Raw genomic sequence first — 12,580 nt, 5'->3', positions numbered from 1 at the left:
ACAGACTTAACAAGAGGATGATGGTCTAATATGGACAAATTAAACAAAATATGGAAAAATAATAGCATTTCAAAAAAGCATCAAACTAATTTATAAAACCATCATTATACCAATGTATGGAACTGAGACACGGACACTCAATCAGAAAGAAATACAGAAAATCAGACCATTTGAAATGCTTAAGAAAAATAAATAAGACTCATAGGTCAGAACACAAAACAAACAAATGAGCAAGTCAAACATGGATTAAATTATAGTGAAGATATCACAGTTGTAATTATTAAACCGCAAAGATGGTTTGGATATCTCCAGACATCCAAACTTTCAAAGATTAACTTTCAAAGATTACCTTTCAAAGATTACCAAATATGGTCTTGAATGGAATCTTTGGAAGAAGGCAGATAAAGGTAGACCAAAAAGAATTTGGCTACAGCCTTTGAAGGCAAGGTCATAATTATCAAGCTTCAGAGACAGACAGAGAGAGAGAGAGAGATTACATAAATGGCCAGAGATAGAACCAGATGGAAAAAGTTTTTCAAATAGAAAGAAGAAAAACATTCGGGATCAGTTTATCAAAACTATTAACCATTATAATGATCAATAGTTGCGAAGGATTACGCCTCTGCTGTAATTCTGTGCGAACACAGAAAGTGATGTCACAAGAGATGAATGTTCTGCAGAGAATGGCATCAAATGTACTAACTTATGACCTGGGGATGAGAGTCTATTGTCATTTTACTGGACACTTCCTAACATCACAACTTATGCAGCAGATGGTGATAAAATCAAAGCCACTTCTGCGACAGTATGCAAACAACAGACACAGAGATGACCTCTTCACAGATGAGAAGATTTTCACAACTGAAGAGTTGTTCAACCACCAAAACAATTGGGTAGATGATCTGGATGGTCATACAGTATGTGCCATTGCATCCAGGATTCAGAGAGGTCATCACCCCATATCAGTGATGGTTTAGTAGGGGGATGACTTAATCAGGAGGCTATCCAAGTTTCATTTCTGTGAGAAGGGGTCAAAACCACACCAAAGTCTATCAAGACACCATGCTGGAACCTGTGATATGGTCTCTGGACAGCACCTTGTTTCATGGAAGGAGTGAACCTTCCAACAGGACTCAGTCCTTCCCAGAATGTGAGAACCACACAAAAGAGGTTGAAAACGAATGTGCCTGACCACATATCACTATCTCATTGGCCACCTGGAAGTCCTGATCTGAATCTGTTGGACTTCAAATTGTGTTGGAGCTTGAGAGGGTAGTCTGAAAGAAATAACACCCCAAAGTCACCAGCCTGAAGGTGGATTTGGAGTGAGCAGTGACAGTTTCTGTTGGATGTGTGCCACCATCACAGACTTCATGCATGCGTGAAGGCAAAAGGGGGATAATTTGAAAATTGAGTGCTGCTATTCATGTGGTATGTATAGCGTACTGAAATCATTTACTGAAAGCTGTAAATGATCTACTAATAGATTAAAAGTTTATGCACTGTTCAAGCTGTAACAGTATTTATGGCTAGACTAGGTAGTTAAGTGTTCTCCTGAGGGTGAAGGATTATTACATTTCTTAATGAAGATAATTTATGGCTAGCACTTCCATGTTGTTCCAAATCTCTTGTATGCTTCACATCCGCAATTTGGTGGACATGAAAACACACTGTGGTTGGTAGGGAGGTTGAATATGATTTACCTTGTAACCAACTGAAAAACTTGCTTCAACTATTTTGCATCCAAGGTATTATAATAAGATGGTGATACACCATTTTCCTATACACAGTATGTAATAGGTCCCAGTATCTTCATGGATCTAGCTCCCACTGATGATACCTCAATAAATTTCAAAACTAGAAGTGCTAGCCAGTTGGAACTATGACCCTTCCTATAACAAACAGAAATATATGCATCTGAAAAATGCACTGTATTATGGGATAGCTGAGCATTTTGATGTAAAATTGCCTGCCTCAGTGAAATCATTTCACCTGTAAAGGATAAAATCAAGAACATAATTTCTTGTTAAGTATAATCAAATTAGTAGAAGAAGTGGAGATTCAACTTAAGTTTACAAGTAGTTCACGGATACTATATAATCCAATATAATCATGAATTGTTATATAACATATATTTTATTCCAATTGGCTGAGCAAGCTCTACTATAGGAGCATAATATAAAGTGAAGGATAACAAGCGAGGTAATGTGTGGAATTCATTTTTAGTTTTGGAGGAGTGATTACTGCTAGTTCAGTGAAATGTTTTTCTCTGGTCAGCATCGAAAATTTTTTATGAAGGTTTTAGGTGTGTCACACCTAAAATACAAACCGTATTCTAAGGATAAGCAAATTCAGGATTCATACAGAGTATGTAGCTGGGTGAGTGAAAATAAGTATCTTGCATGGAAGGGAATGCCTAGTTTATAGAGGCAGAAGAAGCTATTGATGTGATACATTTATACCAGGAGAGGCTGAAGTATTTACAACTGTTTTGTAATTGCATTATAAAACAATTGTTCTGTAAACAAAATTTTACATATGTTTCTGCAAAAACCAAAATAAAAAGCACGCATTTTTTTTTCTGATTTAATTTGCAATACAAGAATATGCTCCTAGGTCTGAATCCTGAACTGGAAATTCTAGAAAATCTGAAGTAATTAACAAAATAATTTAGTCCTGTTAATTCTGCTAAACAAATTAAAGGACCACTCAGAAAGTTCAATTATGGATAGCCAAAAAGCTTTCATGCTAAATATGATACGATTTTTATCCACTATATGATATCCCAAAATAATGGGAGAATTCTGATGTCACAGCAAATAATGAAGTATTTATACTACACCGATCAAAACAATTAGGGGATATTTTAATTTCTGTCGGATAATTATAAATTTCTGCAAATAATTATAACTATTGGGTACTTTATACATGAATAAATATTTCTTACTTAGATTGGATTGATGAGGTATTGTTTAAGTAATCGATATTTATTACAAATTGTGTTACATTTGTAAATTATTTTTATAACTTTATAATTTACAAGATAACCAAAATATCCCCTAATTGTTTTGAGCAGTATATATAATTACTGACATACTATTACTTTCTTATTAGTTGTATTCATAAATAAAATAAATCATTCTAGCTTACCAATAAAATTCCATCTAGCAGGCAGAAATTCGTTAAAAATTGTTTGCATAAGCCTTGGAGTATCAAATATCTAGAGTAAAAGAAAAGGACAAGATACTTTTCAGAATGCAAATAGTGAAACAATAAATTTAAGATATTTTTCACAAAAGATAATTCTGAATAAAATTCATCTGTAATGGGAAAAAAAAAAAGTGTTCATTATGTTAAGTTCTGAATGAAACAAACTGTATTAATTTATATTTTCTTCAGAACTTAACATGCATCTTACATTCTGGCATATACTGATATATCAGATGGACAAAATTGCTTATAAATTACCAGCAACAATAATAATTTAAGAATCTATTTATCTGTCATAGTGTTGTAATGTATTTAATGTGAATAGTCCATTGTTTAAACTTTGCTAAAATTTTATAAATATTTGTATGTGGCTGGGAGAAGGCTAATCGGATTAAGTACCAATAGCCAGGAGCAAAACACGTACGCCAAGCACACGTGCACAAGGAAGGAGAGCATGCGGTCCCCCACCACCACGGAAGAGCATGCTAGGGGAGATTATGGCGCTAGGTGCTGGGAGATGTGAGGTGATGAGCAAAGAGGGAGAAATTTAATGACGTAGTAAGGAAGTGTTGGGCCCGGGATTTAAAAAGCGAAGCTCAGGGCCCTTTTTTTGTCATCTTTTGTCTTTTGTCATCACCTCTTCGCTTGCTGATGTTCGTCCCTGTTCCTTGGAAGGATCGTCAAAGCAGAGATCATGGGAGAATGCCGAGGAGTCGCCGGTTAAGGAATTGCCCAGCAGAGCTAAGTTCCTGATTACTGCAGAGACAGCTAAGCCTTGCCGAGCCAGATGACTAGTGAAGGGCTAGCACCTGTCTTTGTCGCCAGAGATATATCCAGTCCGGACCATTCAGTGGGGTAATGCAGACCAAGCCGAATGTAAGTGATGTTATATCGTGATATGTGTGATGCTCTAATAGTTCCCCAGCAATTGGTAAAGTAGAAACTTTAATCTGTTTAGTGAATGTATAGAAGAAGAAAGACTATAATTATTAGTTGGACATTAAGATTAGAAGGTTGTGAATTTTATGCAAGGACTTTAGAGATATAGTTTAAGAGGACGGTGTAACTCTGAGACATGAATGAAGAAATTAGGGTTAAATTTAATGTCAATGAATGAATAACCTTTAGTATTGTGGAGTTAAAGCTCATGATTTACCTTTGATAGAATATTTTAACTGAACTGATACTTATACTTGCTAAGAGAGAGTGAGAAGGGTTAGATAATTATGTTTTTCATTGAGATTGATATTGAAGCAAGCATGTGTCAAAGTTTATTCATGATATGTAATCTGACTAGAGTGTAATTAAATGTATTCTTTAGATTCAATAGTTGACTTGATTTTATTTTCTATTGCACTGGTCACAAATAATCGAACCACAGCAGGAAGTAATTTATAGGGGAGGCTACAACTGCAAACTATGTTAGAGACAGATGAGGTTTGAACTACTTCATATAGTTTAAGAAATTAGGGATAGTGTGCTATGCTAAGTTCTGGTTCTTTGATTTTTCATTGTTCAGAAATCTAGGATTCAGGGTGGCACAGAATAATAGAAATTTTCCCTGAATCCAAAGAAAGAACCAGCATCAGCACTGAAACAAAGGAATTGCCATTGTCCATTGGGAATCTCTTTGTCTTCTACCCACGTGCAATATCCTTAAAGTTGTTAACGGCCCAAAGTAAATGTTGAGACTGCATAAACTAAAAAGTTAATGAAGTATAATTAAGGTTCCAACAGAAAGTGTTGAATTAAGGAATTAATAACGATATAGACACGAAGTAAATAATATAAGCCAAGTAAGAAGAAATATAAGGAAAGTGAGGACATAACAATTAGCAGAAGCATTCTTCTTATCTTTATTTTATGTAATAGGCCTAATGGCCTTATAACTAATGGGTCTTCTTGTAAGCTTAATATCTGGTCATAATAAGGCAATTAACCCTATAATCCATGTGTGTGTGTGTGTGTGTGTCATAATCTATCACTATAATCCAGTCCCTCTGCCTGTCAACCAAACTCTGCAATCCACACACCCTCAGTCTATACTCATAAGAGCATTCCACAGACCTGTCAACAGCTAGGTCCTTCATCTACAAATCCTTTGCACTACTTCCTGATCTCTAAGAAATTCAGGTGACTAAATCTGTACACAGTAATCAAGAAGTGGCCAAATCATAGCTAACATAACAAACATCCATAGCAGGAATAATAATCTCTCTATCTTTACTTGCCAATGTGTTCTTCAACATTCAAGTAATCCTCTGAGCTATTTTGCCAACACTTGCAATATTCCTCTGAACTTTAACTCTCTGTCCCCAACCCCAAGATCCCTAGCTTTATCAATTTCTTGTAATCCAGTACAGTAAACCCTTGATTTAACGACTAATAGAGGCTAAGGGATGTCCGTTAAATCGCGAATTTTTTAAAATAAAAATATCTGTAACATTATACTGCAATTTTATCAATATTAGCAGTGTAATAACAAAAAAAAAAAAAAAAAAAAAAAAAAAAAAAAAAATTGTTTTATACACAATTTTCACACTTTTAGATAAGTCAAAGTGAAGTTAATGTTTGATGTTGAGGCGCTTGGTTTAGGTAATCCTGCTTTGAAAAACTATCAAGTTTTTTTTTTTTTTTAACTTTTGAGTTCTGCTGTTTTTTATAACTCCCTAAAATTACAAAAATATGTGTAATAAAACTGCTGCAGAAAGTCATACCACATGACAAAAGAACCAATTACAGTGCGATTGGTGTGATTACATCCTAATCATTTGCCAAACATGTTTTATGAGAGGTGACTCATGTCGGCTAAATTACTACAGTGTTTTTCCAACATATGATAGCCTATTTGCCAAAATTTGTTAAAAATAAACAGGAAATTAATAACAAAAAATAACCTGTTAATTTAATTATAAGCAAATCTTGGTTAAAAGCATTTTAAAATTAACAAGGTGTTAATTTTAAATGTGACATACAGACCGGAAATTTTGTCTGTTAAATACGAAGTCCGCTAAATCGGGGGTTTACTGCACTACCAATAAGGTACAAAGCATTCCAAATTTTTTCATTCCAAAGTGAATTACCTCACATTTTGTGACATTAAATTGACAACCATTTTCCTGTACCCATAATGCCAATTTATTTACATCATCTTTATTAACTATTGTCCTCCCCAATTTTGCATCAATAGCAAACAACTGAATATCCTTCCTTAAATCTTCCACTATATCATTGTCATCATAATCAAATTCCTGACATATATACTTAGGGGGATGTGTAGGATCTTATGATACCACTACATGAAAAGTTATATCATATTGAAAAATCAAGTCAGAAGATGTCATATGTGAATACAGAGAAAAATGGAATCAAGCTACTATATATATAAAAGAAGCTAAACAAAAGTCATGGGGAAGTTTTTTTTTTAAGAATATAGAAGATAAATAATCAGGATAGTGTTATAATGCTCCAGAGTCTATTGATAAAGGTGACATGGAAGCTAAAACTAAAGATATTCTAGATATCTGTAGTACTTTGAAAGACCGTAAAATGAAAGAAGCATAACTGAACAAATGGTAGAAAATATTCAAGAGGGATGCAATCAGGAATAGTTGATATATGACTAGGAATACTGAAATATGAGGTATAAAAGTTTTACAGTGGCTACACTGCATAATTCAGAAGGTCAAATTCCTGGGAGTATATTTCTATCAATCAAATTCTCATCAATAAAAAAGGAAAATAAAACATTTTTTGTGTTCTGCTAGATTCCCATCTGTTCAAAGTATTTTAGTATGTAACAGGAATTGATGCTATAGACCCAGATGGTCTAGTAGTACAGAGGAACTTTCGGTGAGCAGACAATTAACTAATTTAATGTATTTAGCAAATTAAATTACTAAGACAATATTTTTGCCTTGCTCACCAAGGCATCTTCCTAGCAGTAATACATCTACATATAAAAAATAAAAATAAAAAATACATATACCTTCAGGCATGATAATTCTTCTGAAATTTCTACTTAAAGTGATTTATTTTCCTTTTTTTTTTAATTGATAAAAACCACAGATATGTAGCCCCATCATATGGAATCTGACCTATTTGTTTAGAGAATTAGTTGGTTTTTGAAGAATTTTGTAGTGGTGTTTCCCAGCACTATAGCATTCTCCAAACTTAAACAAATTCAGATGCATCATACAACCATAAATATGGGAGACCATCACTTAGAGAATGCAGCAAGAGTCCATCATTGCACAGATAGAAGGCATCAGTTAGGACTGTAGAAGTCTGTCTTTTACAGTCAGACTGTGTTTACTTTTCTACTGTGCTTGCATGCCTATGCTTGGTATATTTCTTTTCTAAAACTCCAAATGGCTTGGAGACCAAGACAAAGTATTGGCTTAAAAATCTAATCAGCTAAATAAATTTAGTTAGTTAATTATTAGCTTCATATGTGTGTTTTCTCTATTAAACATCCAGACCAGATTAGTTCCCTACTTAGCATTAAAAGTAACATTTACGCAAAGCATACTCGAGAAGAAGCTAAGAAAAAAATGTGCAGAGAAACTTGGTGAAGAAAGGAAAAAAGCTTGATTCAAGCCAAATATAGGTTGTCAAGATCAAAAATTCACTTTACAACAAATAAATGAGAAATCATGGGAATATAGATAACAAGGATCTATTATGTAAGCATTGTAGATCTGGAAAAGGCAAATAACAATGGACTAAGAGAAATGCTGTTCAGAATGCTATATATGGAGTAAATGTAACATTACATACTGCAATACATAGTCCACATATAAATTGTAAGGCAGTAGTCAGAAATGAAAGTACAGGAAGATGGCTTCATGTAAAATAAGGGTGTGAGACAAGGGTGCACTATATCTCCACTCTTATTTATCCTATATAACATGAAAAAAAGTGGCATTAAGCATGAGATCAGAATTGGAGATGTATTCCCAAACAAACCTGTTGCAGCTCATCATGAGTCTTTTACTAAACTGAATAATAAGTTTTACAAAAACTTCATGAAAAGTAACAAAAAAAAAAAAAAAAAAGAAAAAAAGGACCAAACAAAATAGCCAGGAACATTGAAAATTTCACCTGCATTCTCAATATGTATCCCTCAGTGAACTAATATCAGAAAAATTGATGATGATGACTCTGTTTTACAAAGAAATCTATTCAACCTGAAAAAAAAAAAAAAAAAAAAAAAAAAAAAAAAAAAAAAAAAAAAAAACACAACTTCAAAATTCCTGCCATATACCCACAAGGGGGTGTACAGAATATGACAGTACTACACGAAAAATTACATCGTTACTAACCTCCTATATACAATTTTCCTCCAAATCAGTCTGTTACTTGTCAAGACTCCAACATTATCAGATCTTATATTTATATTGTCTAAGGCACTTTGTACCGTATCAATCCACCTATATCTTGGTCTTCCTCTGGATTGTTTTCCAGCCAACCTGGCAGAGAACACTTGTTTTGCTAATCTTTCCTTGCCCATTCTGTTTAAGTGACCATACCACCTGAGATTAGCTCTGATAATGCATTCCTCAATGCCGACAATGTCAAGTTCTTTCCTAATATCCTCATTTTTAATATGATATTGCTATTGATGCCATCTGTTCACACCTATAATCTTTCTCAGGACTCTCATATCTGCGGTCTCTAGTCTTTGGTCAAGTGTTTTACTTCTGACCCAGCTCTCAGATCCATAAGTTAAAACTAGTTTGAACACAGTCTTGTATACAGCTAATTTAGTGTTCCGACTAATTTCTCTCTAATTCCATATGAATTTATTCAATTGACTTCCCACCATACCAGCTTTGCTGATTCTGTTGTCTATTTCTATATTTAATTTACCATCTTCAGTAAAAATCGTGCCTAAGTAGCTGAAATGTTTTACTTGATCCACAGGTTCTCCATTCACAACACAGTTGACATTTTCAACGATTCTGCCTATTTTCATTGTCTTTTTATTGCTGACCTTCATATCATATCTATTACAACAGCTATTCAATTTAGTCAGTGAATCTTGGAGACTTGTAGCAGATTTATTTAGAAGTATAACATCGTCTGCATAAAGCAAAGAGCCGACATTAACATCTCCAATTTTGATATCATCTTTAATACCACTTTCCTTCATAATGTGATCCATGTAGATAATGAATAACAGCGGGGATAATGTACATCCTTGTGTCACACCAGATTTAACATTAAACCATCTTCCTGTACTTCCTTCAATTCTAACTGCTCACTTACAACTCAAATAAAGACTAAGTATTGCTTGATATAATGGCCCATTGACACCATATAATTGTAGCATATTTAATAGCTTCTCTCTTGGCACCTTGTCATATACATTCTCCAGATCTACAAAACTTAAATACAAATCTTTGTTATATTCCCATGATTTCTCCACTATTTGTCGTAAAGTGAAGATCTGATCCTGACACCCTCTATTTGACCTCAATCCAGCTTGTTCTTCACCAAGCTTTTCTTCTGCAATTCTTCTCAACCGTTTCTCAAGTATACTTGTATATATCTTACCAGGAATACTCACTAGGGATATAACTCTGTAATTCTCACATTCAGTTTTATTTCCCTTTTTATATATGGGTACTATGAGAGCTCTACTCCAATCATCGGGAATTCGTCCCTCTGTCCAGGCATTCTGAACTATGCAGTGCAGCCACTGTAAGACTTTTATACCACCATACTTCAGCATTTCTGGTCGAATATATCATCGCCTTTGATGGCTTTCCACGTTTCAAGCCTTTGATGGCTTTTTCTACTTCAAGTATGGATATGTATTCCTGACTGCATTCCTGGTCAGTGTTTTTTTATCACTGTGCTGTCATCACTGCATGTTTCATTTAGCAGTTTTTCAAAGTAATTACTCCATACCTCAAGGATATTTTTTTCTCCCATTTTCATGTCACCTTTAGCATCTCTAACTTTACAGCACTCTTTCCTCCATTTCTAAGCTTTTTCAACAACCTCTAGAATATCTTACCACCTTCTTGATATTTATTTTGCAAAAGTCCTCCCATGACTTCTGTTTAGCTTTCTATCCTTGCAAACAACTTCACCACATGCCTCACTAGCTGAATCAATCAGGATTTTCTTCAAGGCTTGCCACTGAATCTCCAAGGTTTGATTCCTGTTCTCAAACTCTTTAATTTTTTTCTTCAATAATCTTTGTGTATTTTAGTCTACAGTTCACATCTGAGAGATGCTCAACTTTTATTCGCTTTAAAACCTTCTTACATGTTAGTCTTTTCAATATGAAATTCATTTTTATCCTACTCAAGACTAAATAGTGATCACTTCCAATTTCAAATCCTCTGTACATTCTGGTGTCCTGCACCAGGAAGAAAACATCACTATCAACAATAACATAGTCAATGAGACTTTTCTTATTCCTTGCCTCTTCTCCCCATGTGAATTTGTGTGTTCACGGGTCCGGTTTGCCTGTTTGCGGGATGAAAACCCTAGAATAAACTGGGGGAGAAAACCCTACTATATATATATATATATATATTATATAAGATTATACTATTAGAAGAATTAATTTTTTTGCTGTGCAAGGTAAAAGACACACCGTGTTTTGCATATTCCAACATAGGACTAGGCCAGAGATTCTTAACCTTTTAGTAGTCATGGGCCCCTAAGTATCCCTAAAATATTTTCGCGGCCCTCTATTTTGTAGTAACATTAATAATAATAATAGTAATTTTTTTTTTTAAATAGTGGTTTTACTTTCTGATAGTTAACAATGTCCAGGCCTTCCTAAACAAGTGTCTAAGAATGATACTGGGAATATAATGGCCAAAACGAAGAACTATGGCAGAGAACAAACCAGAAACCCATGTTGCAACAGATACGTGAAAGAAAATGGTGATGGTTGGGGGGCATGTGTTGAGGATAGAAGATAAAATAATAGTAAAACAGGCTCTAGATTGGAACCCACAGGGTAAAAGAGAATGGACAGGCCAAGAGAAACATGGAAAAGAACCATACTGAAAGAAATAACAAATATTAATAAAAACTGGAACCAAATAAAAGCAGAAGCAAAAAATAGAGTCCAGTGGAAAATGGTAGTAGAAGACCTATGCTCCCAGGTGGAGTGAAGAGGATTAAGTAGTAAGTTTACTTTCTGATTATAATGGCAAAAAAAAATTAGAAAACAGAAATCAACATTACTTAAATATTATGTAAAAACTTTACTGTATTTACATTGAGGAAACCAAATAATGTTGTTTGTTTGATCATTTTATAAGGTGTAAATTTTAAGAAATAACAAATCAGTATTACAGCACTGAAAGTTTTGAGAGGTAATTGCACTCAAGTAGCATTTAACAATATTCAGTTCTATGCATTCGTACTAGTATTATTTAAAACTTAGAGAATCATTTCTATCACACACTCACACGTTCAGTAGGCAGATGTCACGACTTGCAGTGTTGCCAGCAGCGAAAAGTCGACTTGTGGCACCAGCACAAAAGAAACTACTGCATTAAACTGCATAATTCAGATTACTAATACAAAACCTAATCAAGGAGCAAAAAATAATTATTTTAAGAGATTTCAAAATTTTAAAAACTAGAAACATTCTATAAATTTTCTGCTGTGTGGCCCACCGGTTAAGAATCACTGGACTAGGCTCAAATTCACATAGGGAACATAACATAATTTATCAAATCACTGCATGAGTGAATTCTTCAGAATGGTAAAAAAAAACAGACTATAAATAGGATTTAAAATAGACTAACCATGAACTGTTAAGTAGGATAAAAATCACTATCCCATTTAAAAGAAGGATGTATACTTAATGTTTTCGAAAGAATCAAAATCAAATTCATGCACTGCATAAATGACGTGCACTGCAAATTCAAATATATAAATATTAATTAGAAAAAATTGAAAAAGTTTGAGAACAGAACCAAATTTTAGAAAGCTAGGGATAAAATCAGACAAAGAAATAAGAAACTACCTGGTGGACAGACGAAGTGGAATATGCAGTTCATGGCTAGTAAATCTTTTGCCTACCAGTCCAACTAGCTTAATGGACAGCCCCTCCCCTCTAACCAACAGACTATGAGTTCAAATCCAATTATGGTATGGATGAAATGCTTAATAAATGTCTGAAGTACCTTAGGAATGTTCCAAAGTTAGTCTTTAGAGCGGTGTCCACCTATTGTACTAACATCCTACAGGATTCCTAAACTTGGGGCGGGATTCACATAAAATCACAATATGCTCTTAGAGGATACAGAAAAAACGTATGAAGGCTAAATTATGTCAGCTTCCATATTTCATAAATGAGCCTTAATTCATGGGGTAAATTACGTTAACCATT

General features: G+C 34.1%; 1 protein-coding gene across 1 annotated transcript in view; it reads right to left on the bottom strand.

Moving 5' to 3' along the window:
• Positions 1-12,580, bottom strand: part of LOC150102538 (RNA polymerase II-associated protein 1) — a 754,864-nt gene that overhangs the window by 436,312 nt on the left and 305,972 nt on the right. The window contains exon 15 of the mRNA XM_090399226.1: positions 3,151-3,220. Coding sequence (XP_090255352.1) covers positions 3,151-3,220 — 70 coding nt within the window. The remainder of the gene's footprint in view (positions 1-3,150; positions 3,221-12,580) is intronic.

This window comes from Typopeltis vanoorti, chromosome 10, assembly GCF_054136105.1.
Source record: "Typopeltis vanoorti isolate ZY-2024b chromosome 10, IOZ_Tvanoo_1.0, whole genome shotgun sequence".
Classification (NCBI taxonomy): domain Eukaryota; kingdom Metazoa; phylum Arthropoda; class Arachnida; order Uropygi; family Thelyphonidae; genus Typopeltis; species Typopeltis vanoorti.
Note: the sequence above shows the minus strand (reverse complement) of the source record. Positions and strands in the feature narration are given on the sequence as shown.